Genomic DNA, 20,955 nt, shown 5'->3' with positions numbered 1-20,955 from the left:
GCCCGCTCCCCCCCCCCCAGTCCCCGGGCCCGCCCGCCCCCCCCCTTCCCCCGCCCCCGCCCCCCCCCCCCTTCCCCGTTCTGGGCCCGCGACTCGAGTCCGGCCCGCCTAAAAGGGCCCCGACTCCACCGCCCCATTCTTTCCCGCGGCTCCCTCCCCCACCCGTGGCCGACCCCGCCCCCACCCGCAGGGAGGAAGTCCTAGCGGGCCCGCGTTTTGGCGCCAGCGTAGACGCCGGCGCGGCGGAGCCCCCGCCCAGCCCATTTCGAGCCTGCGCGGCCGCCAGGCCCTCCGCAGTTGCAGCCGCCCTCGCCCCCAAGCCCGTCCTCTCTTTGGGAACCGCACGGCGGCCCGCGACGGTAAGTAGAGCCCCCGCCCCCTTCCCCCCCCCCCCCCCCCCACGCCCTCAGTGCGGCACAGCCCGGAGGCGGATGCCGATCGCCCCTCCCGCCCCTCCCCCGCCCTTTCCCGCCGCCCGGAGCCCCGCCCCTGACGTCATCGCCCCGCCCTGGCCGGCCGCCGGACTCCGCCTCCGCGCTCCCCTCCCTCTCCGTGCTCAGCAGCGACGGCAGCGGCGGCCCCCAGCAGCAGCAGCAGCAGCGGCAGCGGCGGCCCCGCGCAGCCCAGCCCGGCCCAGCCGTTCTCCCCCCCCTTCCCGCCGCGGCCCCGGGACTCATCTCGCCCGCTCGCTCGAAGGCGGCGGCGGTAGCCGCGGGCAGGGCTCGCTCGCACGCAGGCGGGCGGCGGCAGCAGCAGCGGCCCGGACCCGGAGCGGCGGTGAAGTCGGTGCCTTTCTTGCTCTCCCCTCCCCTTCCCACACCCCGGGCCCTGGGACCGGGCGGGGGGGCGCCCACGTCGGGGTTGGCCTGGTGCGCCGGGCGGGGGCCGCGGCGGCCACGGGGACCCCTCCCCCCACGGACGCCTCGCGGGCCCGTCCCGTTAGCCCTGGCCGAGGCCGGCGCATCCGGCGCCAGGCCCGGCCCCCCGCGAGGTACGGGCCTTTGTTCCCGCCCCCGCTGGGGTCGTAGAGGCAGGAGCGGGGAGGTGAGGAGAGGTCCGGGAGGGTGCTGGGGCGGGGGGGGGGGCGGCCGATGGTCCGCCCGGCAGCGCGGCCTGGCCTTGGACGGCGGCCTCCCTTTGGCCTTGGTCTCGGGAGCGTGGGCAGGGGTGGCCAGGCAGCCACGTGAAAGCTCTGGCCGCAGGGTGGCCTCGGGAGCCCCCAGGTTCTGCTCGTTATCGGCCAGACCTCCAATTTGGGATCGGTGGGGTTAAATTGGGAGCACTGCTGCCCTCACTCCCCGCCAAACAGGACCGCCCCCTGGGGCTCCTTGCCCCGGTGTCGGAGGAGTCAGGCTTTGTGTCTGTCCGCTCCCCCCCCAACCGCCTCCCCAGGAAGCTTGGTGAATGCTAGGGCTTAGGTGAGCATGCTGATGGAGGCTTAGGTGTGTGCCACTCGGAACGTGCGCAGGAGCTCCAAGTGGGCTCCTCCACTGCATTCTGTCCAAACTCGCTTGTGTCCAGAAAGAGATGTGTGCTGCATACATGGGGGTTGGAATCAGGACCGAACTTGTATTCAACTAGCTTTTTCTCTCATGTAAACTTCCTTTTAACTGTCATGCATTTTTCTAGTAAAAGCTCTTCAAGTCTGCAATAAAAAATGGCCTCCAATAAAACTACATTGGTAAGTTTATAAGCACCTAAAATATGTAAGGATTAACCCAAATCTTCCCCCCCTTCCCAAAAAACAATTATAACTTTGCATCTCTGTGGTTCCTAAACACATCCAACTTTTTAGCCAAGTCTAAGAATTCGGACCCCATCCAAAGACCTTGAGCTTGAAGTTAGGAGAGAGGGCATTAAAGTGACTTTGTAACAAGTCCAATAGATCTAGTGAGAAACTCATCTTGAACACCAAAGGGGTTTTTTTTTGCAGGGCAGGAAAGGTAGGTTAGTGAAGCTACATAAGCAACAGTTACATAGTATCTTCAAAGAAAATAACAGGGTTTCTTTAGCATCCTTTCTTCTTGCAGCATTCCATCTCATAGGATGCTGCCAGCCTTAGAGGGCCTATGGAATTCCTAGGAGCCTTCTGATTGGCTGTGGCCACAGTTGAAGTTAGGATGAATTAAGGGTCTGGGGGTTGTTGTTCTAGGAATGTGTTATAGTTTAAAAGCCAGGTTATTCCTCAAGTTAATCTAGGGTAAAAGTTACTCTTTGAACCTTGTGTATTTTTTTTTTTAAACTTTGCAAGAGCCAGGGAGACTTTAAACTGCTACATGTCTCCAAGTTGTATCAACCAGGTTGTGATTTTCTTATAAGTAAGTTTTAGGGGACAGGGAAGAACAGAGCTCCAAACCTTATGCTTATTTCAAAACAACCTTTTCTACCAACTACAGTGTTTGTATCTGGCCATTTCATGATGCCTCCTATATTGATTTCTGTACCAAAATGTGCACAAGTTGCTTCTACTTAGACCCATCAAATTTAATGCTTGCTGAAATCAAATATTCATTAAAAACATTCATTGAAAATTCACATGAAAATCACGAAATTCAAAGTTATGGTTCCCATTGTATCAAGTTCTGTATTGTTTTAGTCATTTTTTTAGGCCAGAAAGGTGAGTATTCACACAGCTGAAACCACAATGTCTGTATATGCTTTGGATTCACAGTAAAGAAAAGAGGAGATTGTTGATAAATCATGTGATGTTAGATTGTACACTTGAGCCAAGTGCAGTGGAGAGTAAGTTGACAGCTGAAATACTAAGGTTGTCTGGTGAGATTGCCAAGCACTCAGTGTCGTTTATAATGTGAAGATGGCTCTGGGAAGAGGCTTGGATGATACCCTGGCTTCTTTCCTTTGATTTTTCCTGGCTTGCCTCAGCCAGATGTCCCTTTTTTATGACTTTGTTTTGACTGCATCCTGTGGCCAAAGAAACTCAAATGAAGAGGAAGGGTTAACTGTGATGGGGAGAATGGCGGGTTCTCATGATGCATGGATGGGCAGAAGGAGCCTGTGGAAATGTTCACTTGCCGTCACCTCAGTCAGTTCTCAAGCCAGGAAAGTGGTGTGCACACTGATTTCCAAAACTTTGTGTGCCATCTGACCTTGCTTTGTACCCTCAGTGGACAAAGGTCTTCCTAAGAGGACTCCCAAATGGCAGCTTTGGATCATAAAAAATCAATGGGATTTTCAGAGAAATTCCCCAAACCCCAGAAGGTGGATCCTTCCTTTTAGAAGTTCCAGTTCTTCCCATTTTTTCTACAACTGAATTAGGAAAGGTGATTATTTTTCTTTGCTGCATGGTAGAGAGGAGTGGTAGGGTCCTAGAGGGAGATACCCCTATGCTGAGAACTGCCTACTTCATTTTTCCAGAGAACATTGTGAGCATGAAAAGTGTCCTCCAAATCAGCATCCCACCAGAGCCCTGGGCATGGGGCCTGCCATGCCAGCTAGTCTCTGTGCCTTTGCCTCTTCCTCTGTCTCCTTCCTCCTGCTTTCTGCATCTGCTGTGTTCAGCCTTTTGAACTTGAGCCTCTTTGCTCCTTATCTTCGCAAGTAGCGGCTGTTTTGTCTTCTGTCGGGTTGGGGTTGGTGCTCTCATTCTGATCAGCTTTTTGTCTTTGCCCAGTTTCTTAATTTGCCCCCCTAATCATTCCTGACTTCCCCTGATGCTCATCCAATGTTCAAAAGCAGAAAGCTCTTGGACCATGCTCCATCCGCATACTGCCAAAGTGTTGATTTTCTGCTGGTGCTGATGATTTTATGCTCTGGGCATCTCCTTGGAGGTTTTAGTAAAACAGAATCATAAGTTTGATGGCTTTATAATGGAAGCAAAATGTCTTCCATTTTACATGGCATAACAAATATGTTTATATATTTGTGTCAGTATTCAAAATATGTCCTCTTGGAATCTTGAGAAACTTCACATTTGTGTGCATTCACACTACATTTGGGAGATTACTTTAAGCTACAAGCAACTAAGGTTTTCATTATGTTTAATAAACACAAAAGCCATCGTCTGCCAAGAGAACATATAGGAAGTGAGTGCTTAACCAGGGAATCTGGGGCAGTTGTTTCAGTGAGTAAAAAAATCTTCAGAAAAATGTTGTTGCTTGAGGGCATGAGTGCTGTCCCTTTGAGTGTGGGCTCACACCAAGTCCTGATGGCATCACTGATGAGCTGGGCCGCCATTTTAACTTGTTCTCTTAAGGGACAGAAACAGGAGCCCTTTTTTCGCCCCTTCACCTTCACAGTCATTTTGGTGATAGCATTATGAGTTTGTTTCCCGTGGTCAAGGATAGTCTGAGAATCCTGGAAACACGCTCTTACCTGTCACCTTTGTCACTTCGTTGTCTGAGCTGGGGGCTGGGAAGGGAGGCACCTGCTCAGTGATTTCTGGGTGGGCTGTAGGCCAAGTGCTGCCCACTTGGTTTTCCTCTTGGAGACTTTGGGGTTTTATTTTAGAGTGAGTTTTAACAGTGTGTGGCTCTAGCTTCTTCTGTTGAGCTTCAGTCCTTGTTAACATACTAGATTCAGTTACCAGCCATGTGACTGACCACATCCATACATGTTCCTGGTTAACATCTGGTTTCTTAAACAGAAGGGGCATCTGTTTGGCCTGTTTGCATCCTGCAATGACATTTTATTCTTGCTCCCTTTTGGGGCTCTGCACTTGGAAATGTGTTGACAGTCCTTGGGAGCCTTGCATTGCAGCAAAGGGTCAGGCTAGTTTCTGGTGTCCAGTGGGAGGCAGGGAAGGGCAGGGGCGGCTGAGTCCAGGTGGGTGCCCTCCTCCTCCTACCCAGGCGTCTCTTATGGGGGCAGTGAAGGGGAGCCAGTGGAGTCTGGGGCAGCTGCCACATGTCGGGAGTTAAGCACCCAGGACAGTGAGGTGAGAAGTGAGGAGACCCAGAGGCTTGACAGTCACGGCTTGTTTTCTTTTTTCCTTTTTTTTTTTTCTTTAGCAAAAGATGGGAAAAAAACAGAATGGCAAGAGTAAGAAAGTGGAGGAGGCGGAGCCCGAAGAGTTTGTGGTGGAGAAGGTGCTGGACCGGCGCGTGGTGAACGGGAAGGTGGAATACTTCCTGAAGTGGAAAGGGTTCACCGAGTAAGCCTCTGGGAGGGACTGAGGGTACCAGAGGGCTGAGGGGGAGAGGCCTCCCCACCCCTGCCTCCACACGCACAATACAAATAGAAAACAAGGAGCTGCACACCTAAGAAAGGGGGGGGTAGGAGGTTCTGGCCCCTGAGAAGATGAGGAAGGGCCTCAGGCAGGAGCTGGCCTGTCGGGAGAAGTGTGCAGGGCCTTGCGCTGGGTCGGCCCGATTGACATCTCCCTGCACTGAACATTGAACGTGTGGGCAGCAAGAGACTCAGGTCCAGAAATGGGCCGTGGGGTCCTGTGTGCTCCAGGGGCTGTTACTGCTGTTGAGGCATGAGGGTAAAACCCTCATGGCTTTATGCTAAAGCTAGAGCAACAGTACCTGTCACTAGCCTTCACATGACCTCTAAGGTTTATCAAGATTGTCTCATTTGGTCCTCAGAGAAGCCCTGGAAGTAGATACCAACACCACCCCTGTTTTAGAGATGAGGAAACTGCATTCAGAGGTGAAGTGACTTGCCGAGGGTCACCCTGCTAGTCAGTGCCAGTTGTCTGAACTTGCTCTCCCTGAGTCCGGGCCCAGGCTCTGTCCACTGAGCCCCATAGCTAATCGGACAAATGTACCATTCTATAATCCCTTCAGCCTAGCTTTCTAGCTCTCTCCGTGGCATGTCTCCCCTTCAAAGTTGTAAAGCTGTGGTTGAGCCTTTGCAGTTCTTATAGGGCCTGGTGCACAAGGTGTGGGGAGGGGCAGAAAACATGATAGGAGTTGGTTGGAATTTTTGTAGTTCCTTCTGTTGTGGAAGTGACTTCTAGCTGCCCAGGTTTGAGTGGGTCCCACCAAGCCAGGAGCGCCTCCTCAGAGGGGGCCTGGAGATGCCCTGGCCATCAGCCATCGGCCTTGAGCTAGGAGTACTTGTGACCATGGTGAGAGCCAGGCCCAGGAGGAATTCAGAGGATGGGTATGTGGGCCTTGATAGTGAAGAGGAAACATAGCGGTAAGCCTTGGGAATCAACATCAGGGACAGTTACATTGTAACATGGGCAGGGGCTCAGGGGCCGCCAGCACTGAGCACATCCTCACCCAGGGCAGAGCAGACCCGGCTTGAACCTGGTTTTCCCCATTTCCTCCACAGGGTTGAGGAACAAATCTTGCCACCTGGGAGAGTTCCCAGAGCTCTTGCTCTGTTTCCTTTACTTGGCAGCTTGATAGAGCCCACCCCGCACTGCCAGCAGAAAACCACAACTGCTTCCTTCCCTTGCTCTTTGACTTCCTCTGCCAAGCTATTTAGAGGTCCTTGAACATGAAGCACCTACTATGTGCTCAGCACCAGGGAATCAAAGAGAGATATGCCACAGTCCCTGCCCTGGGGCAGGGGCGGGGGGGGGGACTAGCCATCCAGTGAAGGGAGGCTAGAAGTCATGGGTGGGATAAGTAGGAAATAATCAGCAGAGAGAAGGGACTAGAATGGGAGGGGTTGGGGTGTTGGAACTGGGACTGGAAACAAGCCCAGAGGTGGAGGGGGCAGGAAGAGCATTCCCGGAGAGGGGGCTGTCATCTGGGCTGTGAGTAGGAGAAGGGGGAGTGAGATGGTCAGACCCGCACCCCAGGAAGATCCCTGCCAGCACAGTGAAAGACATGCTGCCACCTGCCCAAGCCAGTGGGTGGCAGGGTCAGGAAAAGAGGTGTGAATACAATGGTAGAAGGCCAAGTCCCAGGCCTTGTAGCAGTGGTCTGCGGGAGGGCAAGAGGATGACCACTGGGGCCTGGGAGGATGGTGGCACCCTCTGCAGGGACACAGCTGGAGCCAGACTGGGCAAATGGGATTGTATGAATAGGTTTCTTTGCTCCCAGGTTACTAGGAACATTTCTATTTCAGCCACATTGATCCTTGTCATTACACTTGATTAGAATAATCTGGTCCTGTTGCCAATTAGAAAAGACTGGTATTGATTGGTTCACACAGCCTTGTCATCTGTGCTGCCTCTTGTCTGAATCTCTTTACTAACTAGCTAAGTCACTGCAAAGTTACCATTTCAGGGCTCTGATAGGAATCCTGAGTGCTGTTGGCTCTGTCCCTAGTGCAGGTGGTAAAGAGCTCCGCATCATCAATCTTAGGCTTGAATAACGTCTTCTTTGAAAAGAGTCTTTCAGGAGTCAGGAAGTGCAGGGTTAACCCAAACCCTGCCCCTCCCAGAGGAGCTGGCTGCTGGGTTTCATGTTTCACGTAGAAAGAAAGGGGATGCTGGGGGAATTTTGAGAGCCAAGAATTTATCTCTGCCTGAATAACAGTGTGAACTTATAGGGTACTTGAGGGTTTCCAGAGTACTGCCCATTGGGTCATTAAAACTAGAACATGAAAAGTGAGTCATTTTGTTGCCCTTTGGGGTGAATAAGAATCCGGGCATCTTTGGAGATTGGCTCTTGGATCTGGCCATTAGAAAGTGGCCCTGGGTCAGATACACAATGGTGGGACCAGTCGGCTTAACAGAAAGCTAGTGACTCTAAGGTTGATGAGGGGATGGATGCTTGGGGTGGGGTCCAAAGGCCTTGAGCGGAGCTCGCGCTGCAGAGAGGAAGAAGCTGGCACCCACTTCTCTGTCCACAGAAACGATAGCTCTTTCCATTTTGGGGGCTTTGGGCGGTTTTCTGGAATATTCTAGATTGTCCACACTATGGGATCCTCTCCTGCCAAGTCTTTTTGGGTGGACAGAATTGTGGAATCCCTTCCCTTGGGGAGAGAGAGGTGCTAGGGAGTCAGGAGGAGGGCCCTGACATGGAGGAAAGCGGAGGCAGGTAAAAGGAGGTGAGGGCAGGCAGCTGGGGCACTCAGAAAGAGCGAGCAGTGTTTTGTTCCATGTTCCATCCTGAGGACATTGAGCAAGGAACGCAGCAGGAGTGTCGGTCCCTGTGGTGACCTCAGGCAATGGCAAGATGGACAGTGAAACAGTCATCCGCGAGGCCCTGGGAAATCATTACCTTGTTTAACATCAAAGGAGAAGTGGCAGGTTCAGGCTCAGAGCACGACCTGGTATCTCAGTCTGTGGGAAGGAGGTTCCTTGTAGAGGTGGCAGGCATGTGAGGTCAGTAACCAGATTGTGCCCAGCAGTGGCTTCTGCCCACACCAGGCAGCCTTTGGATGTCCTGCCATGCCCAGGCCACAATCCATGGTTCTCAGAGGATCCTGGGGGCATAGGATGGGCAGCGGTCCCTTCCTGCACATGATAATGGAGAGACACTGGAGTGCAGGACAGGACAGTCCTGGGCAGCAAGAAAGTTTCCAGTGTTAGACCCTTCTGGGGATAGAAACCAGGCCAGAATTCCCCTGCAGAGAAACCAAAGAAACCAAATGCTTGCCAGAGGGTTTGTGTTTTCTTTTCATGTGTCTACCTCACAAAGACAGCTTGGCCCCTCTAGGCCGATGGAGGGGAGGGCCTCCATTTCTTGATCTGTAAAAAAGCTGATTGCAGGGGCGGCTAGGTGGCACAGTGAGCAGAGTGTCTGCCCCAGAGTCAGGAGGGCCCAAGTTCGCTTCCAGCCTCAGATACTTAACACCCACACAAAAACACTAGCTGTGTGACCTTGGGCAAGTTTCTTCACCCCAACTGCCCTCCAAGAAGAAAAAAAAAACCTGAAAGAAGCTGCTTGATTTCCTTAAGTGGTTGTGAAGCATGTTGGGATCATGGATGTGGTAGGAGTGTGCTTAGAGGTTCTCAGGAGCCCTGGCTGCTTCCTGGTCCTGGCTTCTCATGGTCCTGGGTTTGGGTCAAGCAGATCCCACACAACAAGCTACTGTGACCACTGAGGCCCAGTGAGAGGGCTGTGGGATCCAGTAAACGCCACACTTGCATCTGGGGCCAGAAGGCCTGAGTCAAGACTCTACTCTTCCATATGAAACTGCTTAGATTCTGGGTCCTTTTTTTTTTTTTTTTGGAGGGGGAGGGCAGGGCCATTGGGGTTAGGTGAGTTGCCCAAGGTCACACAGCTAGTTTTGTGTTAAGTTTCTGAGGCTGGATTTGAACTCAGGTCCTCCTGACTCCAGGGCTGGTGCTCTATTCACTGTGCCCCCGAGCTGCCGTGATTCTGGGTCCTTTTTAAAAATGGGAAGTATATCTGTGAGGGAATTGCCTTGTGAACTTGAACTGGGTGCCTGTCCTAGACCAGGCTTGGATGGTACCTGGTCTCTGGCTTACTTGTCCTTCTGGGCTGGGGCCACATCCTTTCCTGCCTTTGGGATCACCACCCATTATGCCTCCATTGGCCTTGGCAACTTTCATCCACCTAAGCCACTCTGCCCTACCTCCAAATATCCTGCTCTCTTTTCCTCTCTCCACTCCCATGTCTCAGATCTCTCTCCTCTGTCCCCTTCATCCAGTTACCAAATTCTGTCATTCTGCCATAGCATCTTTTTTGCATCCTCAGCGGAGATCATATTTGCTGGTCACTTAGCACAGTGCCTGCCACACCACTCCCTGTCTGGTATGGGAGGTGTTTCTCACCCTACTGGACCCTCCATAGAAAGGGCAACTCATGGAGCTACCAGACAGACCCCAACATTTGGAACCCTTGTGGCCCTCTGGGAACCTGTCTTCCAGTGCCCCTGCGATAGGTACAGGGAGCCCCCGTACTTCCTTGGGCCCTGACTCCTTATCTCTAGCCCACTCATCTTCTGAGTCTTGCACTGTGCCCTGGGGAACCCCACTTTCTTGTGATCAGGACCTTGGGAAGTCCTTGGACAATCCTTCTAGCTCCTTGCTTTAATGGATTTCGTAGAAAACTGGGGAGCCATATCCCTTAACCCTTCCCATTTGTGGTCCCTCCTCACAATACTTCAAACTCTTAGGAGCTCAGCCAGCATTCTCCCCTCCTCCCCCCCCAGTGACCTTAGTGATTCTGACAGCTGTGTCCCCATGTCCCTGCAGCCAGGGGCCTCAGGCCTGTTCCTCTCCTCCCACATACCACCTTCCTCACCTTGCTTTCTGATATGTCTGTGCGTGCTCCCCAGTGTTATGGTTCGTCCTCACCTTTCTGAATGGCTGAGGAGCTCACAGAATCAGCTGGTTTCACTGATTGCACATTGACAGCTCCCATCTTGAGCCAGATCCCTCGGCTCACCCTCTGCTTCTGCTCCCTGGTGCACTGACCAGAGCTTCGTCCTTGAAGCCTTTCAGACCCTCAGAGAACATCTGGCCACCATCCCTCTCTCCTCCCCTTGTGTTACCTATTTTCCTTAGGTTCTCCATCTCCCCTCCTCACTCCCCTGTAACAGTCTGTCCACCTTGGCCTGTCTGCAGCAGCTTCCACTGAGCGCTGCCTCCTCTCTTCCCCTCTCTGAATTATTGTCCCATTCTGACAACTCCCTGGATGACCCTATGGAGCCTCACACTCTGTACGAAAAGGGGGAGGAAGGAAGGAACCTTGGAGACATCGGTGAGACACGGGAGAGTGCCTAGAAGGGGCTTCAGAGGGAAGCAGAAGCGGGATGGAAGACCTCCCCCCCTGGCTCCCTATTTTGTGACTTAGGTCTGTATCACTTAATAGTGAATTAATCTGCTTCCCCCAGAGCTTATGGGACATGACTGCACTTCTGGAGAGCAGATGGTGGTCACATTACTTGTGTTTTGTGCCTGTTTCCCAAGAACCCTGGGTGGTTTGTTTTTTGTTATTGGCATTCATTGCTTTCAGAGCCAACTTTGAGCACTTGCAGCAAGGAGGGGCAGGTGAAGGTGATGCCCTTGACTTGGAGCCCTCCCCCTGTGCCAATGTCTCAGGGTCCCAGTCTCTCCTTTTGGAGGCAGAGAATATGTGACATTTTGGCCAGCATTCAGATGAGTGGGAGCACACCTGAGCTCTAACTGGCAAGTTGGGTAGGCGGGGAGGTTGTGTTTGAAGCCTGGAACCTCAACTAAGAGGCCAGGGTCCAGACACTGCTGCCTTTGAGAAGTTCTGGGGACTCTGGGATGGTGGTGGGTCTGTTGGGTTGTGTTACATGCACTCATTTAGCTGTCCTGCTATCCTGTTCTGTAACACACCAGTTCCAAACTGCTAATTTGCTTTTAAATGCCGACTACTGTCCAGACCACCAGGGGTAGGGAATCTGTAGCCCTTTGTCTCCAAACTTCACAGAACACATTCCCTTAATAAAAAGATTTGTTCTGTAAAACTTGAACTCAGAAGGTCGCACCTGAGGACCAATAGGGCCTCAGGTGGCCTCGAGGCCACAGGCTCCCCACCCCTGGTCTGGATGCTGGGCTGTTCCTGCTAGTGAAGAGGGCATTGAGAGCTTTGTGGAGACGCCAAAGGCTTCCCAAATGGAAGGACTGGCCATTGCATTGGGGCGGGCCAGAGCCTGAGTTTGGGTGAGGGTGGTCATCAAGGGCTGATCATCTGCTGAATGCTGTCACCTTGGATTCTCCCAAACAGTGCCGACAATACGTGGGAGCCTGAGGAAAACTTGGATTGTCCAGAGTTAATTGAAGCATTTCTGAATTCTCAGAAGGCTGGGAAAGAGAAGGATGGAGCCAAGAGGAAATCTCTATCGGACAGCGAGTCTGATGACAGCAAGTCAAAGAAGAAGCGTGAGTCGGTAAGTGTTCTGGAGCTCATGGCTGGAGTGCTTCCTGGGAGGGCACTTTCTGGGGAGGAGCTTGTGGAGGGCCTCCCGTACTCTGGAACTGGTTATTCAACTTGTGTTGAGTCCTGTGTTAGTGACCTCCTGGGGAGGCCCATTCCTCGGGGCAAATGACCTCTGCCCTCACTTGTGGACAGCCTGCTTCCCTGCTCTTGCTTCAGTTTCCACTCTGGGGCAGACAGCCTGGGATTCATGCCAGCCCCTCCAGTTCAGTGATCTGAAGTCCCCCAAGCCCATCCCCACCAAGAGAAAACAGTAGGAAATGCCAAATCCTTCTGGGTTGGGCCTGTGAGGCCCAAGCATTGTCAGCACCAAATCACACATGAGGAAACATGTTTTATTACGTGTTGGGCTCAGCTTTAGCCATCTTCCGCTGGCTCTTGATTCAGGGGCTCATTCTCCTACATGTCCTCACCTAGGATGCCCCTTTAAAAGTGCACATTCAAGAAGAGGGCTTGTGTTTGGATCTTGGGTGGCCTCCATCCACCTGTGTAATTCACACATATTGTTATCTCCCAAGAAGGGTCCTCTCACATTGTATAATGTTATCTCAACTCCACAAAAGCCCCTTGGCCAGGGGAGGGTTTGCTTTCTGGTAGCACCAGAGCCTCCATGAGCAGGCCAGTTCATCACAGGTGATTGAACCACCAGGTTTGGGGGCCCCTGAACTAGACAGTGTTTATGTAGTCAATTCACTGTCTAAAGTAAAAAAAAAAAAATAGGCTGTTTTAAAAATTGGCAGTTGTTACCTTTGTCTTCTAATTTTTAATTGCTCAGACAAATCTCAGAGTCCCCCTTCTCCCCCCAGAAAATTCTGCTCTATGATGGCACTGGGGGTGGCGAATCTACAGCTTCTCTCCTGTGTGGGGATATTAAGTGTTGTGACCTTGATTGAATTACATGAAAAGGCAATCTGAAATCTTAACTGCTGTTAACAAAAAATCAAATCAAGGAGTTTGGTACCTTTCCAATGGCACAGCATGTACTGTTGTACATTTCGGTATTCTGTATTGAATTTCAGTCATCCAATAATTCATATTAAATAACTTTAAAATTTTAGTCTTTTTAAACTGACCTGGTTTGGTTGGGGTTTTTTCAGTGCTGAATGTAGATTCACACTTGAGCCACTTAGATTTTCTGATAAGGTCACTCATTGTAGCTTTTAGAAAGTTATGTCCACTCCTGGGCTTTGTTCTCTTCCTTTTTGAAGTGGGGGATTTGGACCAGAAGTTCTAATAACGCTCCTCTCTATAGCCGGCCAGAATCACGGGGCAGTGGGGAGAGCATTGGCTTAATGACTCTCTGTAACCTTTCCCGACAGGCAGACAAGCCTCGGGGCTTTGCGAGGGGCCTTGACCCAGAGCGAATCATCGGGGCTACGGACAGCAGTGGAGAGCTGATGTTTCTCATGAAGTGGTAAGGACTCAAGTGAGAGGTGGCCAAAAGCAGCAAGGCAAAATGGCCCACAAGGAAGCATTTGTTAAGCAAGTGCTTGCTAGGTTGTGTGTGTGTGTGTGTGTGTACACGCATACACATGTTGGGAAATAGATTTAATTTAAAAGTAGCCCACCCATCTCTAGGCAGATGTCCTGATCGTCCATGCCTCAAGGCTGCCCAGGTGGGTACTTGGAGACAGGTGGAGCTTGGAACACTGAGCTTGACTCTGCAGGAGGGAAGTTGTTTTTTCTTTGGGAGAAGGTAACTTGAACAGACCCTTTAAGGATTAGTCAGGTGTGTGTGAACCACAGAGGTGGAGGAGGAGAGTGTTGCCAGGGGTGTCTCCTCAGCAATGACCCAAGCCTGTGGGGAGTGGCCAGAGAAAGGGTGGCTGCTGGGAAATAGCAGAAGGGGGTGGGCTGTAGGAGCTCACCACCAAGATTCAAGGCCTGAGGGTGAACTGTTCAAAACTATACTTTTTTTCATCCAAATAAAAGTATCCCTGGCAAATTAATCTGTGTTTGAATATATTTCATTTTTAGTGATAGGGGTTAACTTGCTAAAACCACAGCAAAAGTTGTCCACTAATATTCTTTGCTAACTTGTTAAAGGTTGGAAAGGGTCATTTGGCAAACAGGATAAACACAAGTAAGGAAAGATTCAGGAAGACAACCCTATAAAGAGGGAGAAATAAAAGACTGCAGTAACAGGCACAGTGGTCAGTGGCCATCAAACAAAGCATGTTCTCGAGATGAATGTTGTAGCAGACAGCTCAGAGAAAGGGGGGGTGGGGAGGTGACTGCTTTTAGGGATGGTATAAAAAGTGTAGCCTTCCTCAGAATACCTTGGAATCTGAAATGACTAAATTTTGAGTGATAGAGTTTGGGCCAAAGCCAGAACCCCTCACCTCTTAAAGACAAATCTTTCTCCACTTGCAAAAAATGAAAAGATAGCTTCTGACTTGGTGAGGAGCAGGGGCTGGCTGTAGCATATCTAAAGGAACGGGGAAGCATCGAGGCAGTTTTCTCTGAGTCAATGGCCCTGTCCTTTATAGGAAAATTGCCTTGTATCCCTCTCCCCTACAAAAAGATCTGTTGTAAAGGTAGTTTAGACCAGTGACCTTTTTTTTTTTTTTTTAACTATGGGGCTTAATAAATTGACTGCCAGTACTTGGCTGGCTCTGTGGGCCCATTGATATTAGTTACTCAGTCCAGTGGTATGAATCAAAAGCCATCTTTGCCTGCACATCCTGTTCAATAAACAGAATGTGTATGTAGTTTAGGTAAGTTCCAGGGTGTTAGGACTTGAAATTAAAGGAAAGCTGTTAACCGTCAGATTTTCTTGGTGATCTTTTAATTTCATTCCATTCTCAAGATAAGGATAATTGAGTCTACTGAGATTCGTTCAAATTGGAAGAAACAACAGGGTGAAATGTGAAGCCATTTGATTTGTGCTGCAGTCAGATGAGCTGCACTGGGTCCTCAATTTTGGAGAATGTCCCAGGACCAGCAGACTCAGAGCCAGAACCTCAAGTAGGTTCCAGTTTGCCACACAACCTCAAGACCCATCAAAGGCCTAACCCTCACCCTAATTTAATTAGCAACTTAATTGTTCTTAATTCATCAATTTTAAATTGTGTATTTTGGTTGTTTCTTTGACCCAGCTTTTTCCACCCTCTACACAGGAAAGATTCTGATGAGGCTGACTTGGTACTGGCCAAAGAAGCAAATATGAAATGTCCTCAGATAGTCATCGCCTTTTACGAGGAGCGACTGACCTGGCACTCCTGTCCTGAAGATGAAGCACAATAATCATTTATGTTGCTTTTTAAAATATATGTGTGTGTGTGCGTGTGTGCGTGTGTATATATATATATATATATGCATACATACATATATGTATATATATATATATATATATATATAACAATCTGGATAGCGATTCCATTCTTTTGTTAGCAGTGTGAGCACCATCTACATCTAATGAGAACTGAGCTGGGTAGGTTTTAAAGTAGGTTTTTGTTTGGTTTGTTTTTTGTTTGGGCTGGTTTTTATTTTGCATCAACAGCACTGGTAACTGAACAAGTAAATTCAAGCTTTCTGCATTTACTTAACATTTATCACAGAAGAGAGCGTTTGATACTATGGAATTATTAAACTTCTTCCACAGTAGAGAAAAACTTTTATAAATACTGATTAATACTTTCTGTAGTCACTACTCTGAATCCTAAGAAATGTTTAACCCCATGTATGCCTAAGGTTAGCTGTCTGAGACAATGTTGTGTCCGCGTAGAAATCTGACATTCACTTGCAACCCAATTTACTAATAAAAGCTACATTTTATACCTAGAGATAAATCCATTGGAAGGTTACAGCTGGCAACCATTTCCCATTATTGCTCAGTTCTGGGGAGCTGAAGACCCTTTTCCTCCTGACTGGCAGAAAAAGTGCTGCCTTCACTTTTCCAAACACTAACTGTTCTTGAATAGAATGATTTTGTAGGCACTTTGCAACCTTGCTGCAGTGTTCATGGTAGTGGAGTGTGGTGCTCAGTGTCTGGACCCTATGAAAGTGGTGGTGAGCGTTGTCCCTGTGGGTGCAAAGGCCCACTCCACATTATTATCTGAAAGGGATTCTCTCCCCAAAGCCTGGTTGGCCAGATCTGGCCAGACAAGAGCCAAGGCTTCCCGTGCTGATTGGCAGCCTCCCCACAGCTCCAACAGCTTTGATTGTTGATGGTTGCCCAATCCTAGGTTAGAAACATGCTTGGGTAAATGCTGCCAGAATTTGTTTGAACTATTTACCTGAAATGTTAAAATAGAACCATTTTGGCCTTGATTTTAAAAAAGAGAAAAATTTGGACTTCCTGCTTCAGAAAGTAGGGGTGTCCCATCTTATTTTACTAATTAACCAAAGGCTTCTCTCTTAATCATGTAGTAACACACACCCCACCTGCTGGAACGTACATATTCTGCCCAAAGGGCAGGCATCTGGGGGGTTGTGTTTTCCTAACAATGGGCATAAATGGGGAAGCAGACATACCCACGTTAGGTAGTCTTCTATACTCTTGATGTGCATGTTTTTCTTTCTTTATCCCAACCCATCCCTTCAACACATAGGACCAGCCTTTTGAGTATTTGGGTCACTTGGCTTCACAGGAGTCAGGCAAAAAAAAAAATAACTTTGTAGTCATTGGAATGTTATACAACTGTATATTGTTTACTTTATTGTAAATACTGGTGAACAGTGGTCAATAAATAGTTTTATATTCTTCCTTTACATGCAAAAACTTTTTCTATACTCCCCTCACGGGAGGGGGGCAATGGGTACCATGAATCCCAGCCTTGCCTAATCAACTCCCTAAAAAATCAGTGAATGTCACCTTACGTTCAGGACTGTGTCTGAATGATCCATGGATGCCTTTCGTTTTTTTAATCGGGTATTTCCTGATATACCTACCACTAATATTAAATCCTGCTGTGTAACAAAGAAAACTGATGTCGTAAAACTGACAGAAAGAACCCATAACCACATGTGCAATGTTTGTGCCCATAGGCTCCCACCAGGAGCCCACAAGATGAGTTGTTGTCCTTCATACATTGTTGCAATTGTCTACACTGGTTCCGCTTTCTTCACTTTTCCATCAAATTTATACGAGTCTACCTGTGTCTCTGAGTCACTGTGTTTATTTCCTAACGGTGGCTACACCAGAGGAATTTGGTCAAATCGTTAACAACTCAGTAAGCTTAACTCCTGAGTGCCCCCTCCCTGGGCCTCCATTTTTTCTGTAATATGTGGGGTTAGACTAGATCGCGTTAATGTACTCCAGGAACAAGATTGATCATTACTTAGCTTGAATTCTCTGACCCTACATAGTGACCTTTGGTATGTAATGTTATATAATGTACTTACACATGTTCCTTTTACTAATCTTTGTCTTGTAATTATAGTTTACAGCTAAAATTTATAACTACTTGAGGTCCCTAAATTCTTGGGGAGAAGTTTGAAAGTGACATCTTCCAGGGTGATGGCAGGGTCTGCCCTGAAACCTCTGTTCCAACCCAGCTTAGTATTTCTCCCATCACAGAACAGGCATCTGACAGGTGCCAGATACTAGACAGGACACCAGGACAAATAGAGAAGAGAACTGGGGAAGGACGATTGAACTTAAAAACTGGTCAAGCTGCCCTCTAATCCAGCCCCATGGGACAATTATTAAAATGACTCTAAGGCAGCTACCAAGGGAACAGGAAACATCGCTTTGGTCTCAGAGTAGCGTCAGGGATAGCTTTCTGGGTTCCAATGAAAAGGAACAAAGCTAGTGGGAAACAAAAAAGGGTCACCCTCCATGGCAAAATTGGGAGTCTTAGATTCTGAGGGAGACAAGGGAGGGGCCTCAGAGAGGATTTAGCCTAATCCTCAACTTTTTAAGAAGTGCTGGCTTTTTGGACAAACTTAAGTTAGAAGCCCCTGAATTCAAATCCGGCCTCGTGCTTACAAGCTGTGTAACCCTGGGTGAGTCACTTAACCCTGATTGCTTTTGTTCTGAATTGGAGATTTGTGACAGAAAAGCTAGCTACACAGGACCGCCATGATGGCATGTGGGCCACATTCAAGGTCAGCAGTGCCCTTGATTCTGAGAGGGACGTGTATGTGGTTCTTGAGTGTGGAAGTGCAGCACTGATGAACAGAGCCCTAGTGTGATGATGACTGGTTAGTGTTTCCTGGCAGATTCTCTCTAAAGCACATCAAACATGGTCATCCAGCATTCTGCTAGCAGGCCACATGGCACTGGCAGCTGCCTCAGCTGAGAGTCCCTCCTTGGTTCCTTCTCAGGAAAATCTGGTCTGGCCTCCAGGGTGGCCCTTTGCCCTGTATTCAGAGGAAGTGCTAGGGCTGAGGGATGCTCCTCCGGCTCTTTCTGAGTCTTCTTGCCTTCTCATCCTGGAATTTGTTTCTGCCCTGACAGCCCTGTCCTTGGTGAATTCTCCCAGAAGCTACACTTTGAGGAGGTGCCCAGACCAGCCATACTTGTCATGATTTCACCTGCCTTTATGTGGGTACCTCCCCCTTTCCCTTCCTTCACCCCACTTTTTTTTAACTATTATGTGTTGACTTCCCTGTTAAGAGTGTAAGTTCTTTGAAGACAGGGACTTTGTTTTTCTGCTTGTATGTATGTGCATTCCCATTCCTTAGTAAAGGGCCTAGCCAACAGTAATCACTTAATGGATACTTGACTCAGTTGATGGTGGGCCTGTGACTAAGACCCAATCAGCCATCTCCTACTTTTGGATAGCTCTTTTTAAAAAATATTTTTTTCCCAGTTACATGTAAAAACAATGTTAACATTCTTTGTTCAGATTTTGAGTTTGAATAGCTCTCCTAAGGAGGACTTTGCCACTTTATGAGTTCTGCTGAGGCCGTGCAGAATAAGTCCAAACCCTCCTGTGCACAGTAGCCAGCCTTCGGACCCTTAATGGGATCATAGGTTTAGACCCAGAAGGGACGGCAGAGGTCATGGGGTCCACCTCCCTCGTACAGAAGAGGCAGCCTCCTAAGGCCAGAGCTCTGCCCCTCCACCCTGCCCCAGTCTTCTCTTATGTCCCTCAATCTTTCACCCTCCAATGACATCACCATACGGCCTTTCTCCATGCTGATTACCTTCCTCTGGATGCTTTCCAAGTTAATCAGTGTTCTAAATGATGGAGCCTGGAACTGAATGGAGTTTTGAGACTTTGTTTGGAAATCAGTGCAACTTTGCCTTCAAATCCTGGTTACATAACCTTGGGCAAGTGGCCTTTCTGGGCCTCAGTTGGACGAGATATTCTGTGAGGTCCCTGCCAGGTCTTGGAGGGGAAGCTGGAAGACCACCTTCTAACTAGCCCCTTCCTCTGTAAAGAACAGTGACATCTGCCCTAGAAGCTGGGCTAGTTTTTCCTGAAAACATATTGAGGAACTTTCCAGCAAAGATGGTTACCTTAGCTGGAGGTAGACCATCTACCTCCCCCACAACTTCAACAAATACCCCACAGTTTGCACCAGGCCAAAAAATAAGAATCCAGTGAGAAGCGTGTTACTTCTTCCAGCCCAGAACTGCAGAAAAGTCATCCAGATGTTCAGGGGCCATAGGCAGGGTGACCAGGTGTAAGGGGATGCAGATTTGGAGATCTTCCCTGCCCCAGGCTAAAGTGCGCCTGGAGCCTGGGGAGGGAGGCTTGGTTTTCAGTAGATACTTCTTGATTGGGCAGTGAGTCAATAAGGTTGTTACATTCTCTGAGCCAGGAGAAGGCTATATAAGCCCTGATGTGTAGCTTTGTTTTGGGACTCACTTTGAGAAGTGTTCTGTGATTTGATCTGAATTCTGGGAAGCCGTTGTCCAGAGCCACCCCCCCTCCCTTTGAAAAACCCAGATGTTGACTGGGTATGGATGTAATGGTTGGACAGTTTGGAAATCTGTCTACTTGATCTGTTTCTGTCTTGATAATTCTGCCTGTATACTTTGAAGTTCGGGGTGCTGACCTTTTTCCCCTGAACAAGGTAAACGATATATGTCTGACTGATTAAAGTAAGCTTGTTAACCCATTTTAAGTTGCTTTCCTTTAACAAAGCAGATCCAAGAACCTGTATGGGCAGCAAACCCTGAAGACGCGCTTGGGGTGCTTGCTGCTACACCAGGGTAGATGCCTTGCGGGTATGATAAGAGAGCAGTCCTAGGCACTTCCAGATAGGCCTGGAAGGAAGCCCTGTATCCAAAGGCAGCAAGAGTGGAGGGTGCTTCAGAAGCCTCCAAAGTCCCAGGAGCAACCAGTGAGGATCAGACATCCAGCCTTGACATTCAGAACTGGCGTACTACATTCCGCTCCTTCTAAGATTGGCTCCAGTAGGACTGCTGATAAAGAGCTCTCACTCTGAGGTGACAACATAGAAATAGCATTTATTTTTGTTCTTTGTTGAAACTCTGTGATCAACAATTATGGACATACCATGTTCAATAACTGGCATTCTCTGGGTACTAGAATAAAAAGGCTCCAGCTTTTTAATACCTTAAAAAAAAGGAAGCAGAGACTGGGGGGGGGGGGGGGGGGGGAGTAGATTTTCCATAAGTACATTGCATGAATATCTAGAAAAGATGAATGAAGCAAGAGATAAAAATTAAAAGCTCTCCAAGTAAGAATTAGAAGAAATTGAAAGTACTACAAATTTAATATCCCAGCTTCCGGATTCTTTGGCCCAGGGCTAGGGGCCCTGGGCCCTCAGACATTAATGAAATCAAGACTGTCCAAGAGGTAGAAGGGACCAGCTTGGGGATTGGGAATCCCGTGCTCAATGGACATTACTGTTTTATGAGAGGCTTGTGTTCAAGCCAAGTACGCATAGGCAAAGTGGAGGAGTGCTGAGTGTGACTCATTCACCCCAAAATGGCTAATTGGGTCAATCGATACATTTTTTATTATGCCGATAAAAACTTAAAAGATTTCCAGGAATACTACCAACTAAATAACTTTCAGAACCAATCATAAGGTGACCATTAAGATGATGTACCTAATTAAATTAATTTGTTTTTATTTCATTTAATCTTTTTGCCTCATAAAGAATGATCTTTTACAGGAGCTTTCAACCTGGCACAGATGTATGAGACTGCAAGATGGCAGCCTTCAATTAGCTTGTTTATTAGAGACCTAGAATAAAGAGTAAGAATCTTTTTAATTGAGTTTGAGGCCGATGACATTCCAGAAAAGCCTTTGGATTTGGGGATGAAAGTCAGGATCGATGCCTGTTTCAT

The 20,955-nt window shown here is 48.8% G+C and overlaps 1 protein-coding gene across 4 annotated transcripts; it reads left to right on the top strand.

Annotated features, from left to right (window-relative positions):
* Window positions 1–206: 206 nt before the first annotated feature.
* Window positions 207–16,461, top strand: CBX3 (chromobox 3). Of its 4 annotated transcripts, none has more exons than XM_069088684.1 (6): window positions 207–359; window positions 1,630–1,681; window positions 4,968–5,110; window positions 11,529–11,691; window positions 13,058–13,152; window positions 14,858–16,461. In XM_069088684.1, the coding sequence occupies exons 2-6, from the start codon at window positions 1,658–1,660 to the stop codon at window positions 14,982–14,984; spliced, it is 552 nt and encodes a 183-aa protein (XP_068944785.1). In that variant the 5' UTR covers window positions 207–359; window positions 1,630–1,657; the 3' UTR covers window positions 14,985–16,461. The 4 variants fall into 4 exon arrangements, with proteins under 4 accessions (XP_068944785.1, XP_068944786.1, XP_068944787.1 ...); XM_069088682.1 differs by lacking the exon at window positions 207–359 and adding an exon at window positions 594–782; XM_069088685.1 differs by lacking the exon at window positions 1,630–1,681 and having other exon boundaries at window positions 212–359.
* The last annotated feature ends 4,494 nt before the right edge of the window (window positions 16,462–20,955 follow it).

The sequence above is a fragment of the Petaurus breviceps genome, unplaced genomic scaffold (genome assembly GCF_028583685.1).
Source record: "Petaurus breviceps papuanus isolate PSGF00001 unplaced genomic scaffold, PetGlider_PUasm1.0 185, whole genome shotgun sequence".
In the NCBI taxonomy this organism is placed as follows: Eukaryota; Metazoa; Chordata; class Mammalia; order Diprotodontia; family Petauridae; genus Petaurus; species Petaurus breviceps.
The sequence above is the reverse complement of the archived record's forward strand: the minus strand, read 5'-3'. Positions and strand labels throughout refer to the sequence as shown.

What these genes read in the sequence shown, in the direction of transcription:
- CBX3 (XM_069088684.1), top strand. Translation starts at nt 1,658, where the DNA reads ATGGCCTCCAATAAAACTACATTG. An exon ending in CCTCCAATAAAACTACATTG is followed by an intron (nt 1,682 to 4,967) that starts GTAAGTTTATAA and finishes TTTTTTCTTTAG; the next exon opens with CAAAAGATGGGAAAAAAACA. An exon ending in CAAAGAAGAAGCGTGAGTCG is followed by an intron (nt 11,692 to 13,057) that starts GTAAGTGTTCTG and finishes CTTTCCCGACAG; the next exon opens with GCAGACAAGCCTCGGGGCTT.